The sequence below is a fragment of the Arachis hypogaea genome, chromosome 16 (assembly GCF_003086295.3).
Source record: "Arachis hypogaea cultivar Tifrunner chromosome 16, arahy.Tifrunner.gnm2.J5K5, whole genome shotgun sequence".
In the NCBI taxonomy this organism is placed as follows: Eukaryota; Viridiplantae; Streptophyta; class Magnoliopsida; order Fabales; family Fabaceae; genus Arachis; species Arachis hypogaea.
This window is the reverse complement of record NC_092051.1, coordinates 148,901,171-148,925,950: the sequence shown is the minus strand read 5'-3', so window position 1 is coordinate 148,925,950 and position 24,780 is coordinate 148,901,171. Positions and strand designations below refer to the sequence as shown.

Here is a 24,780-nt window from a genome sequence, read left to right as displayed (position 1 = left end):
ATAGATTAGATTTTCTTATAAATTTTTTTACAAATATTTAGTAACAAACATTTTCTTTATATATTTCATTTAAGTCAACACTAATCAATTTTTACCTTTTATCTCTGAAATTTATTAGTACCGAATATTATTAATTTACCATTTATAAATGTTTGATTATGTTATAAATTTTTTAAAAAATTATATACATTCTCATTCTCTCTTTTCTATTGAGATGACCTAAATAGTGGATAAAAAAAGTCAAATAATGATATTATTTAAATATTAGATATGGAATTTAATTTTTTTAAATAAACTATTTAAATATAGACAATTTTAATTATGAAAAATATAAATTAATTTAATACATATTAAAGATTGAAATATTTTGACAGAATAACTCAAAATATTCAAAAAATGAGAATTAGATTTGATATTATTTTCGATACTTTTATGAAATTCACTTATTTTTTTATAAATATAGAATTAATTTATGTTTACTATAATAAAAACCGTCACTATTTCCATTTTTTTAGGTAAAAATTCAGGTGCAGTCGACTTCACGTGAAATTGATAGCTGAGAGCCATTAAATAAAAATTTAGTCAACTTTACCTAAGTTTTTACCATTTTTTTTAATATTAAAAACAGTAGCTTATTCTAAGAAAGAAAAAAAGAAAGAAAAGAAAAGAAAAGAAAAGAAAAGAAAAACTTAGAAGGACATGTACCAGTTGAGTAGTTGAGATAAATATTAATTTTTCTCAGCCTAAACCTTTGTGTTTAATAAAAGAAAAGAAAAGAAACAAAACCATTAAAACTAGTTATAGCAGCTAAACACTTATTAGTTATATCACCTTTTTCCACCTCTCTCTCTCTCTCTCTCTCTCCTTCTTCTTCTTCTGTGGCAGTAGAAGTTCCAGAAACTAGAAACCATCACCACTTACTGCATCTCTCTCTCTCTCCACCACACATTGACAACACTACTCTAAGGAACCGATTGAATTTTCTTCTGCACCTTCAGCATCTTATTTTCTTTCTTCTCTTACTGCATTCTATATCACACTGTGTGTGTTTTTTTAGCTGCGATTCCATAACACCAAGCCTCTTTTGTGCGCGCGTGCTGTGCGCGTGACTGAGCTTCCAGCCATGGAAGCAGCAACAGCAGCAGCAACAGGTGAAGATTGTTGCGTCAAAGTAGCGGTCCACGTTAGACCGCTCATCGCCGACGAGAAGCTCCAAGGTTGCAAGGACTGCGTCACCGTCGTCCCTGGCAAGCCTCAGGTTCTCCTCATCAAATCTCAACAATGCTTCCGAAATTATACTCTTTCTTTTTCTTCTTCTTTCTTAAATTCAGTTACAGTTGGCGGTTACAATAATACCGGTAATACGGTTGTAACTAACTTTCCGACTGCGGTTGTTACAATGCGCTTTTTTTTTTTTTTTTTTTTTTGTTGTCTGTTACTTTGATTGCTGATAATTCCGGGACGGTATGGATAATGAATAACGGATGGAGATTAATGATGCAGCAGCTGCAATTTGAAAGTTGAAGCCATTGTTTTGTTGTTAACATGTGAAAATGATTTGATTTTGGGTTGATTCATTGATGTTCTACTGTTTAGGGATGATACAGTGTGTGGATTTGGTGAATTTAGGTGAAGATCTGGATCCGACATTTGCTTGCGTAGTAGAAAGTAGGATTTGGAATTTGTTTCCTTTTTTATTTAAAATAATATTTTTGCGATCTGAATTCTGATGATGATGCTTTGCTTGATTGAGATATTTGACTTTTTATGCAATTTCTTGGTTTGGAGTTGGACTTTAGGAATTTGATTGTGTGGTGGAACGGCTCTGTTGGTCTGATAGTTGTGATGTAATTTTTGGGGGAAAATGTTTGATTTTTGTGTTGTGTGGCTGCGTTTTTGTCTTTTTGGTTTTTGTCTGGTAGGGGTCTATGGGATGTAATTTGCTGTAATGGTATGTCTTTGATGTTGGAAATTTTTGGAATGATTGAAAATGAAAATGAAAATGAAATGATTTATGAAGTTTTAAGAGGTAAGAATTACCAATCACCAAAATCTTATACGCAAGGTGATTTGTATTTTAAAATGAATTAAATCCTTTGAACTAAAATCATTTCAATAGATGAACTGAATTATAAATGAAATGAACTCCTTGTTTCCTTCTTCTCTTCCTTTTGATTCCAATTGAACAAAAGAGATTCCAAACACTCAGTAAATGACAAACAGGTCCTTGTAAATGAAAGCAACTCTTTGGACTATAGTTCACTTGCTTTTCATGAATGATTTTCCTCTCCTATTTATGTCAAAATTTCACTATTTTGTATTTGGTAAGAATATATCAGCTGATTTCCCCCTGAAATAATAAGTTAAAGTAATAATTTACTCTGCATATTCATTCTACATCTAATTGAAAAAGTATTAAAAATACTTTAAATACAAACAAACTAAGAATTCCAATATATTTTCCGTGAAAATTGAATTTGTGGATGAAAATGACTTGAAGTTGTACACCAAAAAAAAAAAAAAAAACATAGGACTTGAAGTTTAAGTCTTTGGACACCTTCATCTAAAATTGCAGACTGTATTAGTTGCCTTGAGTAGCTGAAAAGTGGGGTTATGTCTTATGCTAATTGCAAATGAATGCAGGTGCAAATTGGTTCCCATTCCTTTACATTTGATCATGTCTATGGGAGCACTGGTTCTCCTTCATCTGCTATGTTCGGTGAATGTGTTGCTTCCCTTGTTGATGGTTTGTTCCAAGGATATAATGCAACTGTTCTTGCCTATGGTCAGGTATAGTTAACTGCTAAATGGGACAGAAGTTGCACGCACTGCACATACTTCTCTCTAGCACATGACATTTTTACTCCATTGCAGACAGGTTCTGGGAAAACATATACCATGGGCACTGGCTTTAAAGATGATTACCAAGGAGGAATAATACCCCAAGTTATGAGTGTCTTGTTTGACAAAATCGAGATTTTAAAGCATCAAAGCGAATTTCAGTTGCATGTTTCCTTTATTGAGGTGTGTCGATAGCTTATAGCCATGGTTTTGAAAGTTTAGTTCTTCTTTATTGCCTGAAACTAATAGATTATTACTTGTGAATTGATTAAGATTATACATCTAACAACCTTTATCTGTGAATAGATTCTTAAAGAAGAAGTAAGAGACTTGCTGGATCCATCGTTTTTGAACAAACCAGAAACTGCAAATGGACATGCAGGGAAAGTAAACGTTCCTGGGAAACCACCAATTCAAATTCGTGAAACATCAAATGGTGTCATTACCCTGGCAGGATCTACTGAAGTCAGCGTTACAACACTGAAAGAAATGGCTGCTTGCCTAGAACAAGGATCATTGAGTAGAGCAACCGGGAGCACAAATATGAACAACCAATCCAGGTAACTAATGCATTTTCCTTCTTATCAGACTGCATGAATCTGTGCTTATTCATGTGGTATTTTTATTTCACTTTTAGATTCATAAACTAATTTTGGATATCAAAGTATGAGCTGTTTAATGTGAAATATAGATAATTTTAAAACAAGAACTAAGGAAGATATGGTGTATAATGGATTTCAATTATTGGCTATTGCTAAATCACTGATGATTTACAGACTTAAAAACCAGACTAAGCTTTGAGTTATTTTCTTTTAAATTTTAAAGCCAGTGTTGTACTTAAAGTTTCAATTTCTTATGGGAGGAAATATGTTTATACTACAAATAACCTTTTTTCCCCGCAGTGAATCTTCCTGAATTTACTTGTTGGCATCATTATTAACTGCTGTAATTTATGCTTGAGTTCTTGTTTATTACTTATTCTTCTATTAATATGTGGCCAACTAGTCGTTCACATGCCATCTTCACCATCACACTAGAGCAAATGCGGAAGCTCAATAGTTCCAGCGAGATCGGCGCAAATGATACCATGAATGAAGAGTATCTTTGTGCCAAGTTACACTTAGTGGATCTTGCTGGATCAGAACGAGCTAAACGAACAGGATCTGATGGCTTGCGTTTTAAGGAAGGTTAGATGATGGCTTTAATAATTTGTGCTAGTAAATAATATTTTCATCATTATATATTCCTATTAATTTTCTCTTTCATACAGGAGTTCATATAAATAAAGGACTTCTGGCACTGGGTAATGTAATTAGTGCGCTTGGTGATGAAAAGAAGAGAAAAGAAGGAGCTCATGTTCCTTATAGGGACAGTAAACTTACTAGGCTTTTGCAGGTTTATATCTCTAAGTGTACCTTCTCGTAGTATACTCTAATGATGTTGAAATATGCTTACTATTAAGTCAGTTTAAAAAGGATGTATTTTCCCCTTTGAAAATATCACCGTGTTTGAATGAATGACAACAAAAATAAGAAATAGAAGTAACCAAATTCTCTAATGTTATTATTTTCTTTCTTTGATCTTTAACATAAATTTTCTTTTCTAGAAGTTGTGTATTTATAGATAAAGCTAAATGATTTTGCAGGATTCACTTGGTGGTAACAGCAGGACTGTTATGATAGGTAACTCGGTTATTCTTGCTTGTATCCTAGTCGATTTTTTTTATCTCCCATCATTGGCTTTCACAAGATAAGCTTCAACCAAAAATGAAAAGCTTCTTCATGGATCTCATGTTACTATTCTTCTTCACAATTTTTTTTCTTCTAAGATTGATGATGAGTATTACATTGTTGTATTGCATGCTCGTTTCCAATGTACATATATTCGCTGCAATAAAATATGTTTCTGTTTCTTTTCCAGCTTGCATAAGTCCCGCAGATATTAATGCTGAGGAAACCCTCAACACTTTGAAGTATGCAAATCGTGCACGCAATATCCAAAATAAGCCTGTTGTAAGTATCTGCATAAATTTATGTTCCATGTCATATCTCTTCGATTCTTCGTTTTCAATATATATTGCATACATTTAATTTTATATTTTTATTCTTCCTTAGGTGAACAGAGATCCCATGTCCAGTGAGATGCTAAAAATGCGACAACAATTAGAGTATTTGCAAGCAGAACTTTGTGCTCGCTCGGGTGGCTCTTCTGAGGAAGTTCAGGTAGTTTGGTTTCTGGTAGCTTGAATCTTTGGAAATGTGTTAAATTCTGCATTACGTTTAATATATTTCCTATAATAGGTCAGTGATAACATTAATGAAATGACTTATGGTAAACAGATGGGCATCAATCAATGCTTACCTTTTTTGTTAGACAGAAAGTATCCCAGCCTTCATCGTAGCTGGACCTCTTTCATAGACACTACTAAATAATTTGATTTACGCAAAGTACACGTGTTGATATGGTTTATGTTTTTGTAATTAATATATAATCATTTTATAACTGTTTATTTAGGTCCTGAAGGAAAGGATTGCTTGGCTTGAAGCAGCAAATGAGGATCTCTGCCGTGAACTTCATGAATACCGTACTCGAAGCCCTGTTAGTGTTATAGATCACTGTGAAAAAGATGCTTATGTATGCCTCTGATTCCATAGTTGATATTCTTGTTTGACTTAACAACTTTTTATTCTTGTTTGACTTAACAACTTTTTAACAATTTAATACCTAGACATATCTTGGTATTTGCATTCCACTATATGGATTAGTTTCCATTACAACAGCCATTCTGTGAGGCTATGCATTTAAGTATTAAATTTCCTTTCCAGGATGACAGCACATGCAACGTGAAGACTGATGGGCTTAAGAGGGGCTTACCTATCACAGCCCCTGATTATCCAATGAGTGAAACAACAGGTAAGACTTGTCTTTGGCCTGAATTGAGTAAGTTGTTTGATAAGGCTAATATTAAATATTCGATTAGAATGCCATGATCCTTGGTTAACAGTGCCAGTTTTACAGGTGATTCAAGGGAAATTGAAGAAGTAGCAAAAGAGTGGGAGCATACATTACTGCAAAACAGTATGGACAGAGAGTTACATGAATTGAATAAACGCTTGGAGCAGAAAGAGGTTGTTATACTTACATATAATTAAACCCATATCTATGACATATTATGCATTAGAGGATAGCATTCAAATCAATAGAACCATTGTGTAACTTGTGTTCTATGATTTGATAACCCTACAGTCAGAAATTTTGTTTTTGATGGTTGATGGTGTTTTCTGCTTTTAGCTTAGAAAATGATATTCTACTGCTTCACTTCTTGGATTTGATCCCTTATCTTCTGATTTCAAATAGTTAGATTTTTCATTCCAAGGATTTCTTCATTAACAAGCTGCCAAAATCAAATTAAAATAATAAAAGCAGTAGCTGACTGGTCTTTTCCCAACTTCATCATCGAATAATTACAGAGCATAATGTTTAATCTCTGCCTTCAAGAAGAGACTACCATATTCTTTCTCTCTCTTATTTTATTACCTTACTTAATGGGATTGATGTCTGTACAGTCTGAGATGAAGCTTTTTGGGATATCTGATGCTGAAACTCTCAAGCAACACTTTGGAAGGAAGATAATGGAGCTGGAGGATGAAAAGAGAGCTGTGCAGGTTTGATAGAAGTTATGTGCAAAGTTAATTTTACTCATGCAGAAAATTCATATTCATGTATGCATCTGATTTGTAAATGCAGCGAGAGAGGGATCGACTTTTGGCTGAGGTTGAAAATCTTGCTGCTAATTCTGATGGACAAACACATAAATCAGAGGATATCCATGCACAAAAGCTGAAAGCCCTTGAGTCTCAGGTGAGGAGTCCAGTTTTTCATTTGAATTTGTTTTACAGTTGTATGATTTTGGTTACAACAATTTGACAGTGGTAGAATCTTTCAAAATATATGAATTCAGATCCTGGATTTGAAGAAGAAACAAGAGAGCCAGGTCCAGCTTCTGAAACAAAAGCAAAAAAGTGACGAAGCAGCAAAGCGACTGCAAGATGAAATACAATCTATAAAGGCCCAAAAGGTTGATTTCTGTACTTTGCAAATGCATAATTGAGATCATGTACTTTTGTCTGCTGTAACCTGAATAATGTTGCAGGTTCAATTGCAACAAAGGATGAAACAAGAATCAGAACAGTTTCGGCAATGGAAAGCTTCTAGAGAGAAAGAACTTCTGCAAGTATGTCAAGCTTCCTCATTTTTTCATGATTTTGTTTAATTTGTTCACAATACTTTCAACTAACTTAAGGTGATAAAAGTTTGCTATTTTTTTCTTCAAAAAAAAAAAAAAGAAAAAAGGAAAGCGTGAGTAAGCACGAGTTAATACTTAATTTAGGGTACAAACTATCTGCTTCTACAAAGCTTTCAAACAACTCATATTCAATAGGTAGAATTAGTATACAGAGATGGCCATGTTTAGCTGGACTTGTGTCTTGTGCTAGTATGATAGCTGATCATGATCAATCTAACACTTTCCAACATGATTTACCTGCCTGCACTGCATTATTCTCTATGGCCTTTATTGGTTATATGTTTTGTGAGACAGTTAAGGAAGGAGGGAAGGAAAAACGAGTTTGAAAGGCACAAGCTGCAAGCATTAAATCAGCGCCAAAAACTGGTGAGGGTTCCTAGTTGTTAGATGATAGTTTTTATATAATTTTTAACTTGGACATTTTAGTTTACACTAGAGATAAATATATTAAGATTGAAGATTTTGTGGTGGTGGTGGTGGCTTTATGTGCATTTACTGTTTCACCTTTTATATGCAACGCCTGTACTTAAAAATATAGGAAAAATATTTCTTAAAGAATGAAATCTATATGATGATATGTTTCAATTTAGTGGTAAATAATCTGGGCAAGTCATATATATATACATTTTGTTGCATGTAGTTAATTCTGTCAATTAAAGCAACGGTGCATTGTAAATTGAAGCACCAGGGTTTAGGCGTATGGCTATGTGCAAAATATTAATCAAGATTGAATACATGTTATACCTTCATTATCCAAATTTCTAGGTATTCTTGGGTGATTGACATTGACGTGTGTGCCAAAGTAAACTATGACTTCCTCCAAAATATGTCAAATATACACAAATAGAACACTTTTTGTGCTGTGATATTCAACATGTTGTGCTCCCATCTGCTTTTCATTTTGCTATGCAATATGCATAATTCTTAGAATAGAATAAATTCTTCTTTGACCAATATAAATTGAATAAATAAGATGGTTATAGAAACACCTATTTTCTTGATGATATTTGTGGTTATCTTGATTCTTGACTGATACTTATCATAAGAAGTTACTAAATCTAATAACTAAATGTTTCCTTAGGTTCTTCAAAGAAAGACTGAAGAAGCTGCAATGGCAACCAAGCGATTAAAGGAATTGTTGGAAGCTCGCAAATCTTCCAGCCGAGATACTTCAGGTATGATTTGTTGTGGCCAACAAGAACGTTAACTTTGTAGGCTACTGAGACAGACGATGCTCGTATTTATTAACTGGCATGTCATCTGGTTTGAGGCATGAAACAATCAGGCTTAACTTTAATAGATCAGTTGAAAAAGGATTTTCTTTTAAAATGGCTTAAGTATAGGAAACTGTCTTTTAGTGAATAACATGGGAGTTTAAGTAGATGGATCTTCTCTTTCATTTTATTAATATTCTTATTCTCTTTCATCCTCCAGTTACAATGAATGGAAATGGAACGAATGGGCAGGTAGCATACTTTCTCACTCTCTTGGATTTGCTTACTATCCATGCTAGCTTAAATCTTAAATAAGTATGTTTTCATCATTTACAGAGTAATGAGAAGTCCTTACAACGGTGGCTTGATCACGAGCTAGAAGTCATGGTAAAAGAGCATGAAGTTCGTTTTGAGTATGAGAAGCAAAGCGAAGTGTATGTAACTTATGTTCACTAATTACTTTTCGTACTAATTGATTTGTATTGTTGTCATAATGTCATTGATTCTTTTTCTGATTCTTAATTTGAATGTAATCCTCAGGCGAGCTGCCCTTGCAGAAGAGTTATCCTTGCTGAAGCAAGTAAATGAGTTTGCTGCAAAAGGTCTCAGTCCTCCAAGAGGGAAGAATGGATTTGCTAGGTATTCCTTGTTTTTAAATAAATACAATAATTATATTTGTTAGTTTTTTACCTCTTTACATCTTGAAAAAATTCTCTCTTTCAAATAATAAACACATGGAATCTAAAAGGATAGCTCTCTCTGCTCAATGGCTTTTTAACACTTGCCATATTTCTCAGAGTGTTGTCCATGCCACCAAATGCAAGAATGGCCAGAATAGCTTCACTTGAGAGCATGCTGAGCATATCATCTAATTCACTTGTGGCAATGGCTTCTCAACTTTCTGAGGCAGAAGAACGAGAACGGGCTTTCACTAGTCGTGGACGCTGGAACCAGTTACGCTCAATGGGAGAAGCCAAGAATCTGCTTCAATATATGTTTAATTCTGTTGCAGATGCTAGGTGCACTTTTTAATCCTTAATCACTTTCTATCTTTCTCTTGATCTATTTCAAATTTGCAAATCTGACCCAATTCAACAAAGAAACTCACTTATTGGAACCAGGAAGTTTGGTAATTCTTGTAAATTTTAGAACAATAATGTATCATATTTTCTACTTTTCTTTAAAGGATGAAATGAGCTCATAGAAATAGAACTACAAAGGGCCATTGACATGATTTGGTGTCCTTTACACGTATAAGTCTGGCTTCTATATCTTGATAATTCTATCATTATTTTCAATGCAATAACTACATACAGAGAGGGAAGGTGCCTTTTAGGTTTTAAAAGTTTCCTTTAACAAATGGCTTGACATTATGATAATTGATTGCAATAATTTAAATCTCGTTAAATGAGTATACAGCATTTGTATTTTGTTGAGTGGCTTATATTGGCTCGCTTGTACTATTATTTAAATTTAATGTACGAGACGATGACTGCAGGTGCCAACTATGGGAGAAGGACATTGAGATCAAGGAAATGAAAGATCAAATCAAAGAACTTGTTGGTCTATTACGGCAAAGTGAGATCAAGAGGAAGGAAGTTGAGAAGGAGCTAAAGGTGAGGGAGCATGCCGTTGCAACAACATTGGCAGCACCACCTTCTGTAAGATCTTGTCTGCCTATTATTCAAGGAAAAATCAACGAAGATTTTGAAAATAAAATACATAACTGTAAAGCTCTCAGCAAAAATTAACTCACATATTTAGAAGAAATTAACCATGGCATACCACCTCGGTTTCTTGGGCATAATATGTCAAAATACTTATCATACATATTAATGGTTTTCTTTTTCAAACATAAACTGTTCGTACTAGCATACCAAGTAAACTGTAAACCAAACTTGAAGCAAATAATTCAAACCGTTTAAGGCACAGGCCATAATACTATTGTCATCACTGTAATTTTAGTTGTTAATTTATCATCACTTGATATAACAGGGAAACTCTCCAAATTCATTGAAGCATAATGCTGATGAAGATACGGGACCATTGTCTCCAGATTCCGTGCAAGCTCAGAAACAGCGAAAATATACACCAGGCATTGTTAATGGCCAAGTGAGGCAATCAGCAGCATTTATAGATGAGAGTAAAAGGGTAATTTGTTCTGCATTCATGTGAAACTGGCAAACATATTTTTATAAGACCAAGTATGTGAGATTTTCTTTCGATGCAGATGGTACCCATCGGGCAGTTGCCAATGAAAAAATTGGCAATGGCAGGACAAGCATCTGGCAAGCTATGGAGGTGGAAAAGAAGCCATCATCAGTGGCTACTACAATTTAAGTGGAAGTGGCAGAAGCCATGGAGACTTTCCGAATTGATACGACATAGTGATGAGACGATCATGAGAGCCAAGCCACGTCCCCGTGCCTTGCAACATAGGAAGTGATCCTCTCTTTGATCAGCCGTTTGGTGTGGCTCAGTATTCATTTGTTTTTTTCTACATGAATAATTCTGGACACAAGGCATTGGAAAGAACATAAAACTAGGTGCGGGTAATGACTATTTATAATGTATATTATTCTTACTTCAAGCAATCACTTCTGCTGCTACACAAGCTTTCAAAATGAGTGTCTCCTCTAAGGTGCAGGGTTTACTTTAAGATGATGCCCTTTGTTTTTCATCAAAGGTTACAATGTGCATTTTATTCTCTAAAAGTACACATTATACTTCAGAAATGCTTCAGAAATTATATTCTCTAATATCTTCTCATCTAATTATTACTCAGTTACTGTTATCCAAACAATTTCTTTTATAAGATGCATTGATCTGATCTGACAATCTTGTTTCTTGCTGCAGTGTAGTATAAATGGTTGCTGACATTATATATACCGCTATCAGTCTTTGTTAATACTGTGCAATACTGGAAAGTTTCCATAGTTGATGCATTTGGAGCATTGTGTGAGGTGTGCTGCAATGTTGCCAAACAGCTACCCTAATAATTGAAGCATAGGAGATAGTTGTTTGCTTTATAAGCATTGGAGAATAGTCTGAGTCTGTCCATATCAATACTAGAGGGGAACAAAAAAGGAAATATTCTTTTTTCTAGTGGAAATATGTATTATTAAGGGTCTTTTTTAATACCTTACTGTAAGTTTTTGTGGTCTCGTCATGTTTGGGTCACATTGATTTTTGTTGATATAAGTACTGTAACATTGCTTTGTCATGTACCAACAGAGGGAAAATTCTTCTGTGTATTATTTTTCTTGTCTATAAGGTTTTTTGTGTGTAAAGAACATTAGTTACTATATTGAAAGGGATTTTAATTTTAGTCCACATCTTCTCTATTTGGACTTGTTATTGTTTCTATCTTACCATTCCTTTTATTTTAAATCATTTCTAATATAAGACCACTGAAAAGAAATTGGGTTTGGCTACCAGTCAATCAACTTGGTGTTGGGGTACATTTTCACTTTCATTTTGTATTTAAGCAAGCAATAGCTCAAATGGCATAGTCTCTTCGAGTCTCCATATCTTCGGTAAAAAAAAAAAAAGCAAGCAAGATGTCAAAAAAAGAAAAAAGAGAGAGAATATGTAATGTTTATACTTATTTGTGTCTCATACGCTAAGTTGATACATATTTTTTTACTATTAGTATGGGTCTTAAAATCCACATAAAATAAGTTTCACTCCAATTTATAGTGAACAAATATGCACCAACTCAATGTACAAGATAAAATAATCACAACATTTCCCAAGCAACAATTTACTAGTTGTATTTTGCTGTTTAATTGTTCCCACGGTATCCATTGCCATGTTGCAAAAAGAACCCAAAAAAAATAATAATCATAGTTGTAATTCAATACAACAAAGAATCATGGTTCTACCATTGTGTCAACCCAATTTAATAAAGCAAGATTAATGGTACTGAAAGCATGCCCGAAAAAGGAGCATAATAATGGAAACCCCTAAAGAAGAAAGAATTATGACAAAATGACAAGAGCTAAATCATTTATCTCCATTATCTTACAACTCATCATCATTACATACAAAAAATCCGCAAAAAAGAGTAAACATAGGAGAGAACAATGTACTCTTGTGGCTCAAATGTAGCATTTAGAGTCCAAATGGACATCAATCACACCAAGTCTTATACTCAGAAAATTTTCTGTATTGGTGACTCAACTACTGAACTACTGAACCACTATGGTTTTACAGCATTAAATTCTTCAAAGAGAAAAAAGTTTGCTAATGTAAACTTTACTATAACATTGACATGAATGTTTCAAAGACCAAGTATAAGGCATTCAAAGCTTCACTTCCAAGATATTAGAAAACTTGATCTTGAAAATGCATAGAAAAGCATCAACAAGCATGATTTCGGCTCATGATTTCGGTTCGCTCTACACAAAGCATTGGGGTTAAGAGCACCAGTATGCATAGTGCTCGTCTTTACGATGATTACTAACAAGGCCCCCACACTTCAAACAGATGAAGCTGCTTCCGTCTGAAACCGCATCCAATACTACTTGCATCCTGCCGGTTTCAGCCAGTATGGACGTCCCATGAGCATCAGAAGAAATTGACGGGCTGGCAATTGAAGGGACGAGGGTGTTAGTTGCAGATGGTTCAATTATTACAGGCTGAGCTTCGGCAATGGCGCACTCAGCAAACAAAGAAGCTAGCTGGTCAACAGCAGCATTGTCTTGAAGTCTACTTCTATACACCTCACGAGCACGATGCAAGGACTGAAATACAGCTTCATCCCCACCTTTGGATTTCATTGCTACAATTACCTGTTTCCGTTTAAAAAAAAAAAACACATCAGCCACCAAAAGAATGGCCAAAAATTTTAGTATCTGTCTATAAACATGATTAAGTTTCACACATATCACATTGAAATATATTATCTCCTCATTTATCAGAGAAGAAAAAAGATCATCGACTCTGTGGAGTAACTGATAATACTGAAATCACTTGATTGTCAGGGTTCTCGAAACATTAGAATAAAAAAAATAAAATTCTCTCCTGCCTGCTGCCACGATGCGTTGGTGAAAATTCAGGCTATGATCTCCTACAACGTATCATGTACGCAGAGTTGGATACAAAAACCTCCAACCAAGAGCCATTTGTTGAATAAAAACCAAAAACATGAAAAGAAATATTCATTTTACTGATGCCAAGGCTTATTGATTTTTCTTCCAGAAAAGTATGAAGTCATGTTTACACACAGCATGCCTAGGTTGTGCTTCCTTTGTTCGTATATTTGAAATCCTAAAATTAGGAGGACTTTAAAAGTGTGAAATGATTTATCCTCCTATCTCATCACCATAAGCATTCTCCTAATCACTAAATGAATGAAAAGTTATAATGGATTGCTTTTTAAGGTTATCAAAACATAGTTTCGATTTACCGTATACTTCACCTAGTCGGAAGATTTTTCGGATGCTCTATCATCACTCGTAAAATGTACATAGAAATCCAATAATGGAGAATTTTAAATGATAGTCTTCCATTTCCATTCCATCATTTAAAAACTCCAAAACAGGGGTGTTCTAAATTCTAAACATTCCGAATGTATGCTAAAATTATGCTGCTTTCCAAAAACAAGTAGCTAGATTGTTCATGTAGAAAGTAAGAACAGTGTACTAAACATTTGCAATGAGTTAAGCAAAATTCCCCACTAAGTCTTCAAAGCATTTTAAGGGAGTTTGATCATAAAAAAGTCACCAACCCCAGAATCATATTTTGAAATCCACCATGCAGATGTAATCAATAAACAAAACCAACAAATAAAAAGTTACTCATTTGGTAAATTCTAAACTAGTTATGGTAATCATCCCAAAACAATGTTCATATATAATTTGATTTATCCAACATACACAACTGATTTGGCTAGTTTACTCAGCAAGGTAAGCATGCTCTATATACCATTGCACAAAACAGTATTGAATTAATTCAAACCTCGCATATATAAAAAAAAAATTAAAATAAACAAATAAACAAAACTTCACAAGTGACCAAAATTGTACAAAGAAAAGAAAAAGCTACGATTCCAGTGAAGTAATAACAAAAAAGAAAACTTTATGCAAATTAACGATTGGAATGAAGATAAACATAGTTGATTTAATAGAATTGGAAGAATAAAATAAAATTGAAAGAGAGAAATGAAAAAAGATTACAGCTTGGAGAGCTTGGGAAGGTTTTCCTTGATTGATGAATTGGCGAGCCAATGTGAGTAAGTCGCGTACGGAGTCACTTTCGCCGGAGCTCGACGGAACCGCCCCTAGCGGCGGTGCCTCCGCCGCAGACGGCGCCACCTCCGTCATCTCGGCGTCCATATCTGACGATCTTCCCATTCGCCTTCTCCACACTCTCTAATCTTTGTGTTCTTTGCAACTTTTATTTTGAAATAATAAATCAATATAAAGTATTTTATTTATGCAACTATATTAACAAAATTACGTAATAATGTGTAATTAATTAATTATATGTATTAGATGTGTTTAACTCTCTTTCTATAAATAAAAAAATTCAAAGTTTACATTTTTTTAATTCTAGTGATTCAATAAATTTTTTCAAATAAAAATAGAATTTATTTCAAATATTTAATGTATTTGTTTTTTATTTATTAAAAATAACAAAAAAAATAATTTTAATAATTTTAATTTACGTATTTGTTAAATTTGTAAAAATATTAGTATGAAAGATTTCTTTTTAATTAATGAATAAATTTGACTCAAATTAATAACTCATTAAATTAGATAAAAAAAACGTATTCTATCATATTTAATTGATTGACTAATAAGGATTAAAATTAAACTCTACAGTATTAAAAATGGCTGAGCATTTTACCAGAAAAAATAAAAAGGCTGGAGATTCATTACCATAAAAGTTGTCAAAGTTGATAATGGTTAAAGGAAGAGAATTTTCTAGATATGGAATTCTCATCAATTGATAATATTTTATGGAATTTAAATTTTATAAAAAAAAAAGCATATTTAATATAATAAATTTTATTATTAACTGAATTTGAATGGAGCTATTGAAAGAAATAATAAAATAGTGTTGAGTAAATTAATTAGTGTTTTGAAGTTTATAGAGTATTCTAGATTTCTAGCAAGTTCTGTTTCTTTCATTTACATGCTCCTCTTTTATTCTCCGAGTCCCCACCACTATCCAACAAAAAGCACCTTGTCAAGTTTGGTTAGTATGGGCTTTTTTTTCTTTGGACGAGATTTACTATGGGCTTTGAACGTTGAGTAAAAGGCCATTATTGTGTGGCCCAAAATAAAAAATGATAACTGTGACCGAAATTTTTCAAAAAAAAAAAAAAAAAACATCATCCCCTATGAAATTATTATAACGGATATATGACTGATGTTGGGATTTGAACTCCCACCCACACTTGATTAAGTAAATGGTGAGTTAATTATTTGACTAATTGATTGATACTTAAGTGTGTTTTTTTACTAACTTTCTGGAGCTATTGCGGAGTGAGAGTTTGAGTCAAAATGGTTTTATTTTATTTTTGTTTTGGTGTCCTTTTTTATGATTTTGTCACTTTTGTTTTTGTTTCAATTAGTAATTTGGAATTGGATCACTTTGATTTGGGTTTACAAAGCCATTGGGTCATTGTTAATACAGAAAAGATTAAAAGAAAGAAAAGGTTCGGTTATTGCGTTATTATTTTTAAAAATTTGTATATAATTTTAATTTATTTTTTAACGTTTTAAATATTTTATTTATATTTTAAAAAATTTTAAATGAATTCAATATTATTCTACTGTTAAATTTATATGAATTATTAACAGAGTAAATAACGTATATGTTAACAACGTTATTATTAAGTCATATCTTCTTTCTTTTATTAAAAAAAACATAACAAAAACTTTCTTGTAACATTTCATCTTCTCAATTTTCTTCTTTTAAAAAAATTCGAAATCCTATCAATCAATCATCAGTACTCAAGAATAAAAAAAAACTTTTATCTTAATAATCATTGATAGTCAATTTTATTTATATACTGAACTGAAATTAAAGGGCAAAAAACTAGAATAAACCAAGGGAAGTTGCAAATTACCTAAATGAGCCAAAGTGAAATTCGTTTCTGCAATGAGCCAAACCCTGTATTTATATAATTCGAACCAGTGTGGTTCGAACTCTATTCATGAGTAATTCGAACCAGGGTGGTTCGAATTATTAAGAGAGAAATTCATTCAAGTAAATCGAACCAGGGTGGTTCGAATTACTTGGGAGGAAAACGTAGCACATAGTTCGAACCAAGCTGGTTCGAATTACACAAACTGAATTCGAACCAGTCCGGTTCGATTTAGTGGTAGACAGTGCAGTATATATATGGTTCTAAACGTGAGTTGCCCTCATAGAGGGTGTAATATGGCTAGTGAGGAGAGTTTTGTGGTTTTGGTTCACCATAGAGGATCCATTAAGAGGAAAACTCGCTCCGGTGTGAAGTTCACAGATAAGGATCCTCTCTGTATTGTCGTGAAACCAACGACGAGCTATGATGATCTTGTTAGATCTGTGCTGATGAAACTTGGTCTGGAAGGTGCGAAGCGAGTGAAGAAGTTTTTCTATCGCATTCCAATCACTGTCTTGCAGGATACGGTGAAGTATGATTGCTTCACGATTGGTAGTGATGAGGACCTGCAAGTCATGTTTCTATGTCGGAGGCAGTTTCCCGAGGTTAGGACACCAGAGTTGTTGGCAAAGTTGGTTGATGTGGTATCCAGCTCAGGGGGTTCGAACCGGAATGCCACCACTGAAGCAGCGGCAGCCGGTTCGAGTTCCAGGCCTGCCATTGCTTCTTCGTCCGTCCCTGTGTACGAGCCAGCGGTCGAACCAGTCGCCTCCCCGTCTTTTGCTGTTGATCTGAATGATGGAGTAGGCGACGTGGTAGGATCAGTTGATATTCTGCCGAACGCTTTACAGGGAGTTCCACCGGTTGGCATCGGTGACGGAGTGTTGGGTGATGTAGAGGAGGACGACGTCGAGCCGGATATGATTGAGGATGACAGCGGCGACGAGGTTGGAGCTACTGAGCCTGCATTGGTAGTCGGTGGTTCTAGTTCTGGCACACAGCAGTATCCACCACATTTTTCCTCTTTGGACCTAGATGCCATGAGGCAAGAGGGTGTTTCAGAGCACTCTGTTGGATTCGGAGCTAGAGATGCTGAAGGGACTGCTGGTTTGACAGAGTTCCAGGTTGGTCAGCAATTTCAGGATAAAGACGAGGCCCTGTTAAGTGTGAAGACTTACAGCATCCGGCGAGGGGTACAGTACAAGGTTGTGGAGTCTGATCATCGCCGTTATGTGGGCAAGTGTTCTGAGTTTGGGAATGGGTGCACCTGGTTGATTCGACTGAGTCTGCAGAAGCGCAAGGGCATTTGGGAGGTCAAGCGGTACAATGGACCTCACACTTGTCTTGCGACCTCCATCTCGAGTGACCACAGGAGCTTGGATTATCATGTGATTTCCGCGTTCGTTATGCCAATGGTTAGGGCTGATGCATCCGTCAGCATCAAGGTGCTCCTAAATGCCACGGCAGCACACTTCGGGTTTAGGCCGACTTACAGGAGGGTCTGGATGGCGAAGCAGAAGGCAATTGCCCTCGTATACGGTGACTGGGATGAGTCATACAATGAGCTCCCCAGGTGGGTTTTGGGAGTCCAGTTGACGATGCCGGGTACTGTTGCAATCCTACGGACGAGTCCTGTTCGAGTTAGTGGACAAGTAGACGAGTCTCAAGCTTTTTTCCACAGACTTTTCTGGACGTTTCCACCGTTCATCCAGGCATTTCGCCATTGCAAGCCCTTAGTTAGCATTGATGGGACCCATCTTTATGGGAAGTACGGGGGTACTTTGCTCATCGCGATTGCACAGGACGGGAACTCCAACATTCTACCCGTTGCATTCGCACTAGTAGAAGGTGAGAATGCAGAGTCTTGGTCATTCTTTCTCTCCCACCTTAGACAGCACGTGACACCGCAGCCCGGTCTTCTGGTTATATCGGACAGACATAACGGCATAAAGGCTGCGCTTGAGGCTCCGGACGGAGGTTGGTTACCTCCATCTTCATACCGTGCATTCTGCATTCGACACGTAGCGGCTAATTTTGCCCTTACCTTCAAGGGCAAGGATGCACGTAGGCTTCTAGTGAATGCCGCATATGCGAAGACCGAGGTTGAGTTTGATTACTGGTTTGATATTCTTCGGTCTGAAGACCCGGCGATGTGTGAGTGGGCGAACCGGATTAATTATTCCTTATGGACTCAGCATCGTGACGACGGACGGAGATTCGGTCACATGACGACGAATATCTCGGAGTGTGTGAACTCAATCCTAAAGGGTGTCAGAAACCTCCCTGTATGCTCTTTGGTGAAGGCAACATATGGAAGGCTTGCGGAACTCTTTGTTCGCAAGGGTAGAGAGGCTGAGGCCCAGATGGGAACCGGACAACAATTCAGTCAGTACTTGGTAAAGTGTATAGAGGCCAACTTGAAGAATTCGTGGTGCTTCACGGTGACTTTGTATGACCGGGATAACTCCGAGTTCACCGTAGCCGAGACCACTCCGACGGGCTCTTTCTCATTGGGTACCTACAGAGTATCGCTTGCGTCCCGGACCTGTGACTGCGGGTACTTCCAGGCACTTCATTTCCCGTGCCAGCACGCACTTGCATGCTGCGCCTACTCACGGGTTACCTGGTCCTCTTATGTTCACAGCATGTATCAGATTAGTTCAGTGTTCCGTGTGTACCAGATGGGATTCACACCGCCGATACCGGAGGGATTCTGGCCACCTTACGACGGGCCAACCGTGATCCCGGATCCTGCCAAAAGGCGTGCGAGAGAGGGTCGTCCGAGATCCACCAGGATACGGACGAATATGGACGAGGCAGATCCGAATCGGCCAAAGAGGTGTAGCCTTTGTCGCCAACCCGGACACACCCGCAGGAGTTGCCCACAGCTTGGAGGACCGTCTCACACGGGGGGCCAGTAGTAGCGATCTTGTTATTGTTAGTGTTTATTGATTTTATTTTTCCTGTTACTTGTTATGTAAGATGACTTATGTAATCTGTTTATCTTTTTACGTTCTAGTAATGAAAAAGTTGCATTTGAATTTGAATATAATTAGAAATCCCATGACTTCAAAAGTTGATAACTAAAGTGTTATATGATTCAATGATAATACATACTCACTAATCCACTAGGTAAATACCAGATTTTTAAGTACAATAAGATGAGGACACAACAAGGAAAAATAGCTCTAAAGTAACAACAGTAGTCCACATCGGTCTGGTACATGAGTGAACCCTAACGTCCAAAATACATGAAATGTAAATCATCTAAATAAGTGGGAGCCTGTCCCAAAACGACGGGGAACCCGTGGCCTCTGACCTCTGCGGATAAACGGCTCCTCATCCTCTATCTCATCTGCGTCCTCATGCGGGGCAGGCTGTGCGGGTGGCGTAAAATGGAGTGGTGCGGCAGACGGCCCGGCGACAGACTGTGATGCAGCGGTGTAAGCGGAATGTGGGGTACCTCCCAAAGCAAAATGGTCACCAACAGGTGTCGTAGCAGGCTCGTTCAGATCAACATCTAAGGGTGCCTGCGTGCCAGGGGTCTGAGGACGCCTCCTGCCCGGCTCGTCCTCCTGCATGATAGCCGAAATCTCCGCTAGAAACCGTGGACTGCCGAAGTCCGCATCAAGCGTATCTGTCCCAAGGAAGTCCTGCCACTGTGATCCGGGAATAACCCATGGAGTACCGTCCTGCTGAGGCTGGTCGTCGGTGGGTACTCCAACAAAGTAATGTCCAAAAGGACCGGACCCAAGTCCAGCGTCACTAGGCTCAGCCCCGTCACCCATCCCGGAGCCATACCACTCACCTCCGTGAACCCCATCCTGGGTACTACCACCAGCAACTGAAGCCGCCCCTGCACCATCCCCGCCCTCAGGCCCATGCTGATCATCGTCATCGTCCTCAGGGTCAGGTGCAGCGGCATGAACCGCAGCACGCCCTCTACCTCTGCCAAGATGATGTCGTCGTCGACCCCTAGCGGGGCCGGCCTCGTCGCCAGCCTCCATAGCACGCTCAAGCCACCCCCAGTCACGCTGGCTACGACGTGTGCCCACGCGAGCTCTCCTATCAACCCGCCTCCTGTCCGGCACGTCGTCAGGCCGATCCATCTCAGGTACTTGCCCAGCTCCCCGCTGTGAGGCTTCAACAGGAATAGCAACGGCTCTCGGATCGCCCAACTGCGGATCTGGAGACAAAAACCTCTTCCCGTGCTGACTCCACCAATCCAAGAACTGATGCGACGGACCAGGGTCAGCAACAACATCGAATCTCAGCACGCTCTCCGTACGGTCGTCCCAATACTGATGCCACTTCTGCAAATGGGACGGGAACCATCGATCGCCGCCTCTGCCGTCCTTCGACATCAGAAAGTCGATGTTCAGGGCGGCCTGTGGACGGGGCTGTACCCCTCCAAACTGCGGAAGAACCCTGTCTACCTGATGCCACTCTATGACGGCAAAGTAGATAAGCGATGTAACAGACCACCACAGCACCATATGCCGAGGCTCCAAAACCTCGGGATGCACGACCTGAAGTACGTCAGGGCTACTGTACGGCATCCAGATAAACTGCACCCAGAACGATACAATGTCAGGGCAACTCGTGATCCCAACTCGTAAATCGTGGTTAAATAAAAAAACTTATTAAGTAACATACTGACCTCTCTATCCTGCAACCGGTCTATCCAGAGCCTCCACGTCTGAACTCTAGGACCCTTCTCGCTACTGGAAGGGATGTAACCTGACCACCTGCAACATGCACATGTGTTACCGCTACTTATATGTGTGCTTAGGGTATCCAATACATTATGAATGAACACGTGGTTATGTGTAGTAAATTGAAATAGACAAAGATTAGTAAAGTACCTCGAGGCCAATGGCCAGCTGAACGTCTCAAATCCTGCAGGCCTAAACCGAGGAAATCGCCAGAAAATCCATGACTGAAGTAGCTAAAGTGGGCCCGCTAGCTTGATAACATTTCTGTTCGGCACACGGCACATGCACCGGTACAACCATGCCAGTGCTGCAGAACCCCAGCTGTAGGTCCCCATCTCCTCCAACCTAGCTACAAACGGAAGCCATCTGATGTGAACGCGGTTGCCCGACTTGTCCGCAAAAAGCTGCGTGCCCAACAACATCATGATGTACGCACGGGCATAACGACACACAGTATCCTCATCAGCTCCCTCCGGGCACTCACCAAACGTCTCCTGAAACCAGCTGCAGTTGACCGCGTACTTCTGAACCTGGCTAGGAGGAGGTACCACTCCAAGCAACTCCTCGAACCAAACCCAGGCTGGACAGCCACCATCGATGTATACATGGAACTCTGATAGGCAGCCGCTAACGTAACGCCCGTCCACTGGCAAACCCAGCTGGTATGCCACGTCCTGCAGTGTGATAGTGTACTCTCCGAACGGCATATGAAACGTGTGCGTCTCCGGACGCCATCGCTCAACAAACGCACTGACAAGGGCCTCGTCCAACCGGAACTATCTATCATTCAGCCTTGCAAGATGGTAAAGACCAGCCATCTGCAGTTACGGAACGTATCTGTCATCCAGGACCATGCCCTGCTGCCGCCGCATGCTCCTGATGCATCGCTGAGGCTGCGGAAGAAATGAACCGCATTATTAGAACCAACTTAATTACCGGTGACAAACATAATCAACACGATAATCCCTAAACCAAAAAATCTTACTATGCATAGCCGCTTAAAAATCCAAGAACGAGAACCATTTGCATAAGAAACTTAAATTAGAAACCACCATAGCCTACTGACATCAAAGATCTAACATTATAAAACCACAACTAAACCGCTTACATAAACCACTAACATAAACCACTAAGATAAACCACTAACATAAACCACTAAGATAAACCACTAAGATAAACCACCAACATAAACCACTAACAAAAACCACTAACATAAACCATTAACAGAAATCACTAACATAAACCGCTAAAATAAACCACCAACTAAACCAACATCTAACCCGCATGCCAAACCACTAACTCACATGTACCGGTAAAATATAGTTATTTCCGTACTAACCTCTTCGTTGATGACCCCAGCTATATGGGCGACTCCGTCCAAGCGATATAACCGTGCCGGATCGTCCCCCATGAGCAGAGTATTCCGTTCAGGTCTTTCTCGGAGAGAATCTGGGTCGTTTTCTCTGAGATTTGGTGGGGCAGGGGAAGATGAGAATGGTTCGAATGAGGCTGATTCGAACTCCTTATATAGCCCAATCACTAGTAATTCGAACCAGGGTGGTTCGAATTACATGAAGACCTCATTTACCCATAATTCGAACTAGAGTGGTTCGAATTACTTGCATACCTAGTTCGAACCAGTCTGGTTCGATTTACTTTCAATTTTTTCTTTAAAGTTCGAACTGCTCTGGTTCGATTTATTTGAAGATGAAGTTCGAACTAGCCTGGTTCGAATTACATAAAAATATGATCTGGCTCATTGCTGTATCGATTTTCATTTTGGCTCATATAGGTAAATTTGGATTCATGTTGGCTTATTATAGTATTTTGCCTGAAATTAAACGTTATTAACTCTTAAATATGCTAATTGATCATGACAAATTTAATAGTAAAACTTTATTGAATTTATTTAAAAAATTTTAAGACTGATATAAAATTAATTTAAAATTTTTTAAGGTTGAAATAAAACGTTTAAAACGTTAGAAATCAAAATAATACTTTAACCTTATTTTTACTATCTTTTGCAATTTGTGGGCTGGAAAAAATTACTAAACAATTCATAAACAGTCAAAATTTAAAGTTTTAATATTTATGATCAAAGACTCTCCAATCCATTTGACAAAAAAAATTAGAATAATTGTTTATTGCAAGTCAGACTTTAGTTTAATAACAAATCTTAATGGCTTTTAAAGTGTTCCATCTTGATTCAAAACTTGGCTAAGATCACTAACTCCCGACGAAGAATAACTGATTAATCATAACCAGAAAAAAAAAAAAAGAATAACCGCTTATTTCATGATAAAGAGACACAATAGTTTTGCATTTTTAATGTTAAAGATAATTCTCTTTTTGGGTAGATATATGAAAATCTTGTTAATAATTTTTTCCATAACACTATTAATTTAATTATGATGATTAAATAATGTTCAATGTTGTATTTTAGGAACAATAATGCTTCGTATTTATGTAATTTTTCTAATTAAGTCAATTAAATTTTTTTTGCTTCACGCGCCTGCCACTTTTGAACGTAAAGTTTCTTTCTTAATGTAGAACTTCTCTTTCTCAACGTAAAGCTTCTCTTCGTTTTTCTTTATCAATGTAGAATTTTTCTTTAACGTCAAGTTTCTCGTCGTTCTTCTCTGCTTTGATTTTCTTTTTCGTTTTTTTTTTAACGTAAAATTTCGTTTTCAGATTTTGATCTGCATTGTATTTATGTTTTTCATTTTCAGATTTTAATAACGTATCAAAACAACTAATAATTTAAGTTCAAATCAGTTGAATGAGAACAATTTGGATTTTTCTTCTGAATTGAATCAAGTGGACGAGGTTTGGGTTATTCAATTTTGAATTGAATGGAATAGAATGCAATCGCTAAATCCAATTGTTTATGAAGAAAAAGAAGGAGAAAGAGGGAAGAAAAAGAACCTGCGTGCTGCAAATTTAAAAAAAAAACAAAAAGAATTTGTTTAGGAGATTTTGAGCGCATGTACACGTTCTTTTAACGAGAATAATTTTTGTTGGTGTTAGACCTATTTGATTGAATTTAAATGACAATAAAATTTAAATGTATAACCGATGTGTTTTAGAAATAATTTCATCCACTTATACAATATAGTGCATTACCATACTCTATTTATTCCTCCATTAAATATATTTTACATTTATTTTGAAACAATTTTTTTTAAAAAGGTATTATCTTCTTATTTTCGGTCTACTTTTTCATTTATTTTCGGCTAATTATAAAAAATCATATGTGGCAGCTCATCATCACCAACCACAAACACAACCACTTTGATGCGGCAAAAGGAGTGGCACTCACACAAACACACCAACTATTAACTGACCATGGACGGCGCCATTATTATTAATTAGTTTATTAATTCACTTTTTTTATTTATTAAATATGTAGGGTAATTAATAAATTTATAATAAGTTAAGATAGATTTGGATTCAAATTTTAAAAATTGTAAAAAAGTGTTTCTTTAGTAAATACATACACAAATAACATTTTAGAAATAGAAAATATAAGTATACACAAAATTCTGCTATATCGTTATATTATTATATATAGTAGATGATCTAAACCCACTTAAAAAGATAAAACTT

At 36.9% G+C, this 24,780-nt stretch overlaps 2 protein-coding genes across 3 annotated transcripts; one reads left to right on the top strand and one right to left on the bottom strand.

Moving 5' to 3' along the window:
• Nucleotides 1-641: 641 nt before the first annotated feature.
• LOC112697805 (kinesin-like protein KIN-4A) lies at nt 642-11,694 on the top strand. 2 transcript variants are annotated; one of them, XM_025751137.2, is made up of 26 exons: nt 642-1,258; nt 2,644-2,790; nt 2,875-3,024; nt 3,148-3,401; nt 3,847-4,028; nt 4,112-4,236; nt 4,487-4,523; nt 4,762-4,853; nt 4,956-5,063; nt 5,356-5,475; nt 5,667-5,754; nt 5,860-5,969; nt 6,408-6,506; nt 6,589-6,702; nt 6,803-6,919; nt 6,995-7,075; nt 7,442-7,513; nt 8,229-8,322; nt 8,582-8,613; nt 8,698-8,795; nt 8,902-9,000; nt 9,159-9,380; nt 9,860-9,977; nt 10,357-10,512; nt 10,592-10,907; nt 11,218-11,694. In XM_025751137.2, exons 1-25 carry the CDS (start codon nt 1,124-1,126, stop codon nt 10,805-10,807), a joined length of 3,066 nt encoding a protein of 1,021 aa, XP_025606922.1. In that variant the 5' UTR covers nt 642-1,123; the 3' UTR covers nt 10,808-10,907; nt 11,218-11,694. The 2 variants fall into 2 exon arrangements, with proteins under 2 accessions (XP_025606922.1, XP_025606921.1); XM_025751136.3 differs by having other exon boundaries at nt 9,860-10,022.
• A 647-nt stretch (nt 11,695-12,341) lies between these two features.
• LOC112697806 (uncharacterized) lies at nt 12,342-14,781 on the bottom strand. Its single transcript, XM_025751138.3, has 2 exons — nt 14,541-14,781; nt 12,342-13,154 (listed from the first exon to the last, which is right to left on the bottom strand). The coding sequence occupies exons 1-2, from the start codon at nt 14,715-14,717 to the stop codon at nt 12,780-12,782; spliced, it is 552 nt and encodes a 183-aa protein (XP_025606923.1). The 5' UTR covers nt 14,718-14,781; the 3' UTR covers nt 12,342-12,779.
• Nucleotides 14,782-24,780: the final 9,999 nt, after the last annotated feature.

What these genes read in the sequence shown, in the direction of transcription:
- LOC112697805 (XM_025751136.3), top strand. Translation starts at nt 1,124, where the DNA reads ATGGAAGCAGCAACAGCAGCAGCAACAGGTGAAGATTGTTGCGTCAAA. An exon ending in CAGCAGGACTGTTATGATAG is followed by an intron (nt 4,524 to 4,761) that starts GTAACTCGGTTA and finishes TTTCTTTTCCAG; the next exon opens with CTTGCATAAGTCCCGCAGAT. An exon ending in CATTGGCAGCACCACCTTCT is followed by an intron (nt 10,023 to 10,356) that starts GTAAGATCTTGT and finishes TTGATATAACAG; the next exon opens with GGAAACTCTCCAAATTCATT.
- LOC112697806 (XM_025751138.3), bottom strand. Translation starts at nt 14,717, where the DNA reads ATGGGAAGATCGTCAGATATGGACGCCGAGATGACGGAGGTGGCGCCG. An exon ending in CTTCCCAAGCTCTCCAAGCT is followed by an intron (nt 13,155 to 14,540) that starts GTAATCTTTTTT and finishes AAACGGAAACAG; the next exon opens with GTAATTGTAGCAATGAAATC.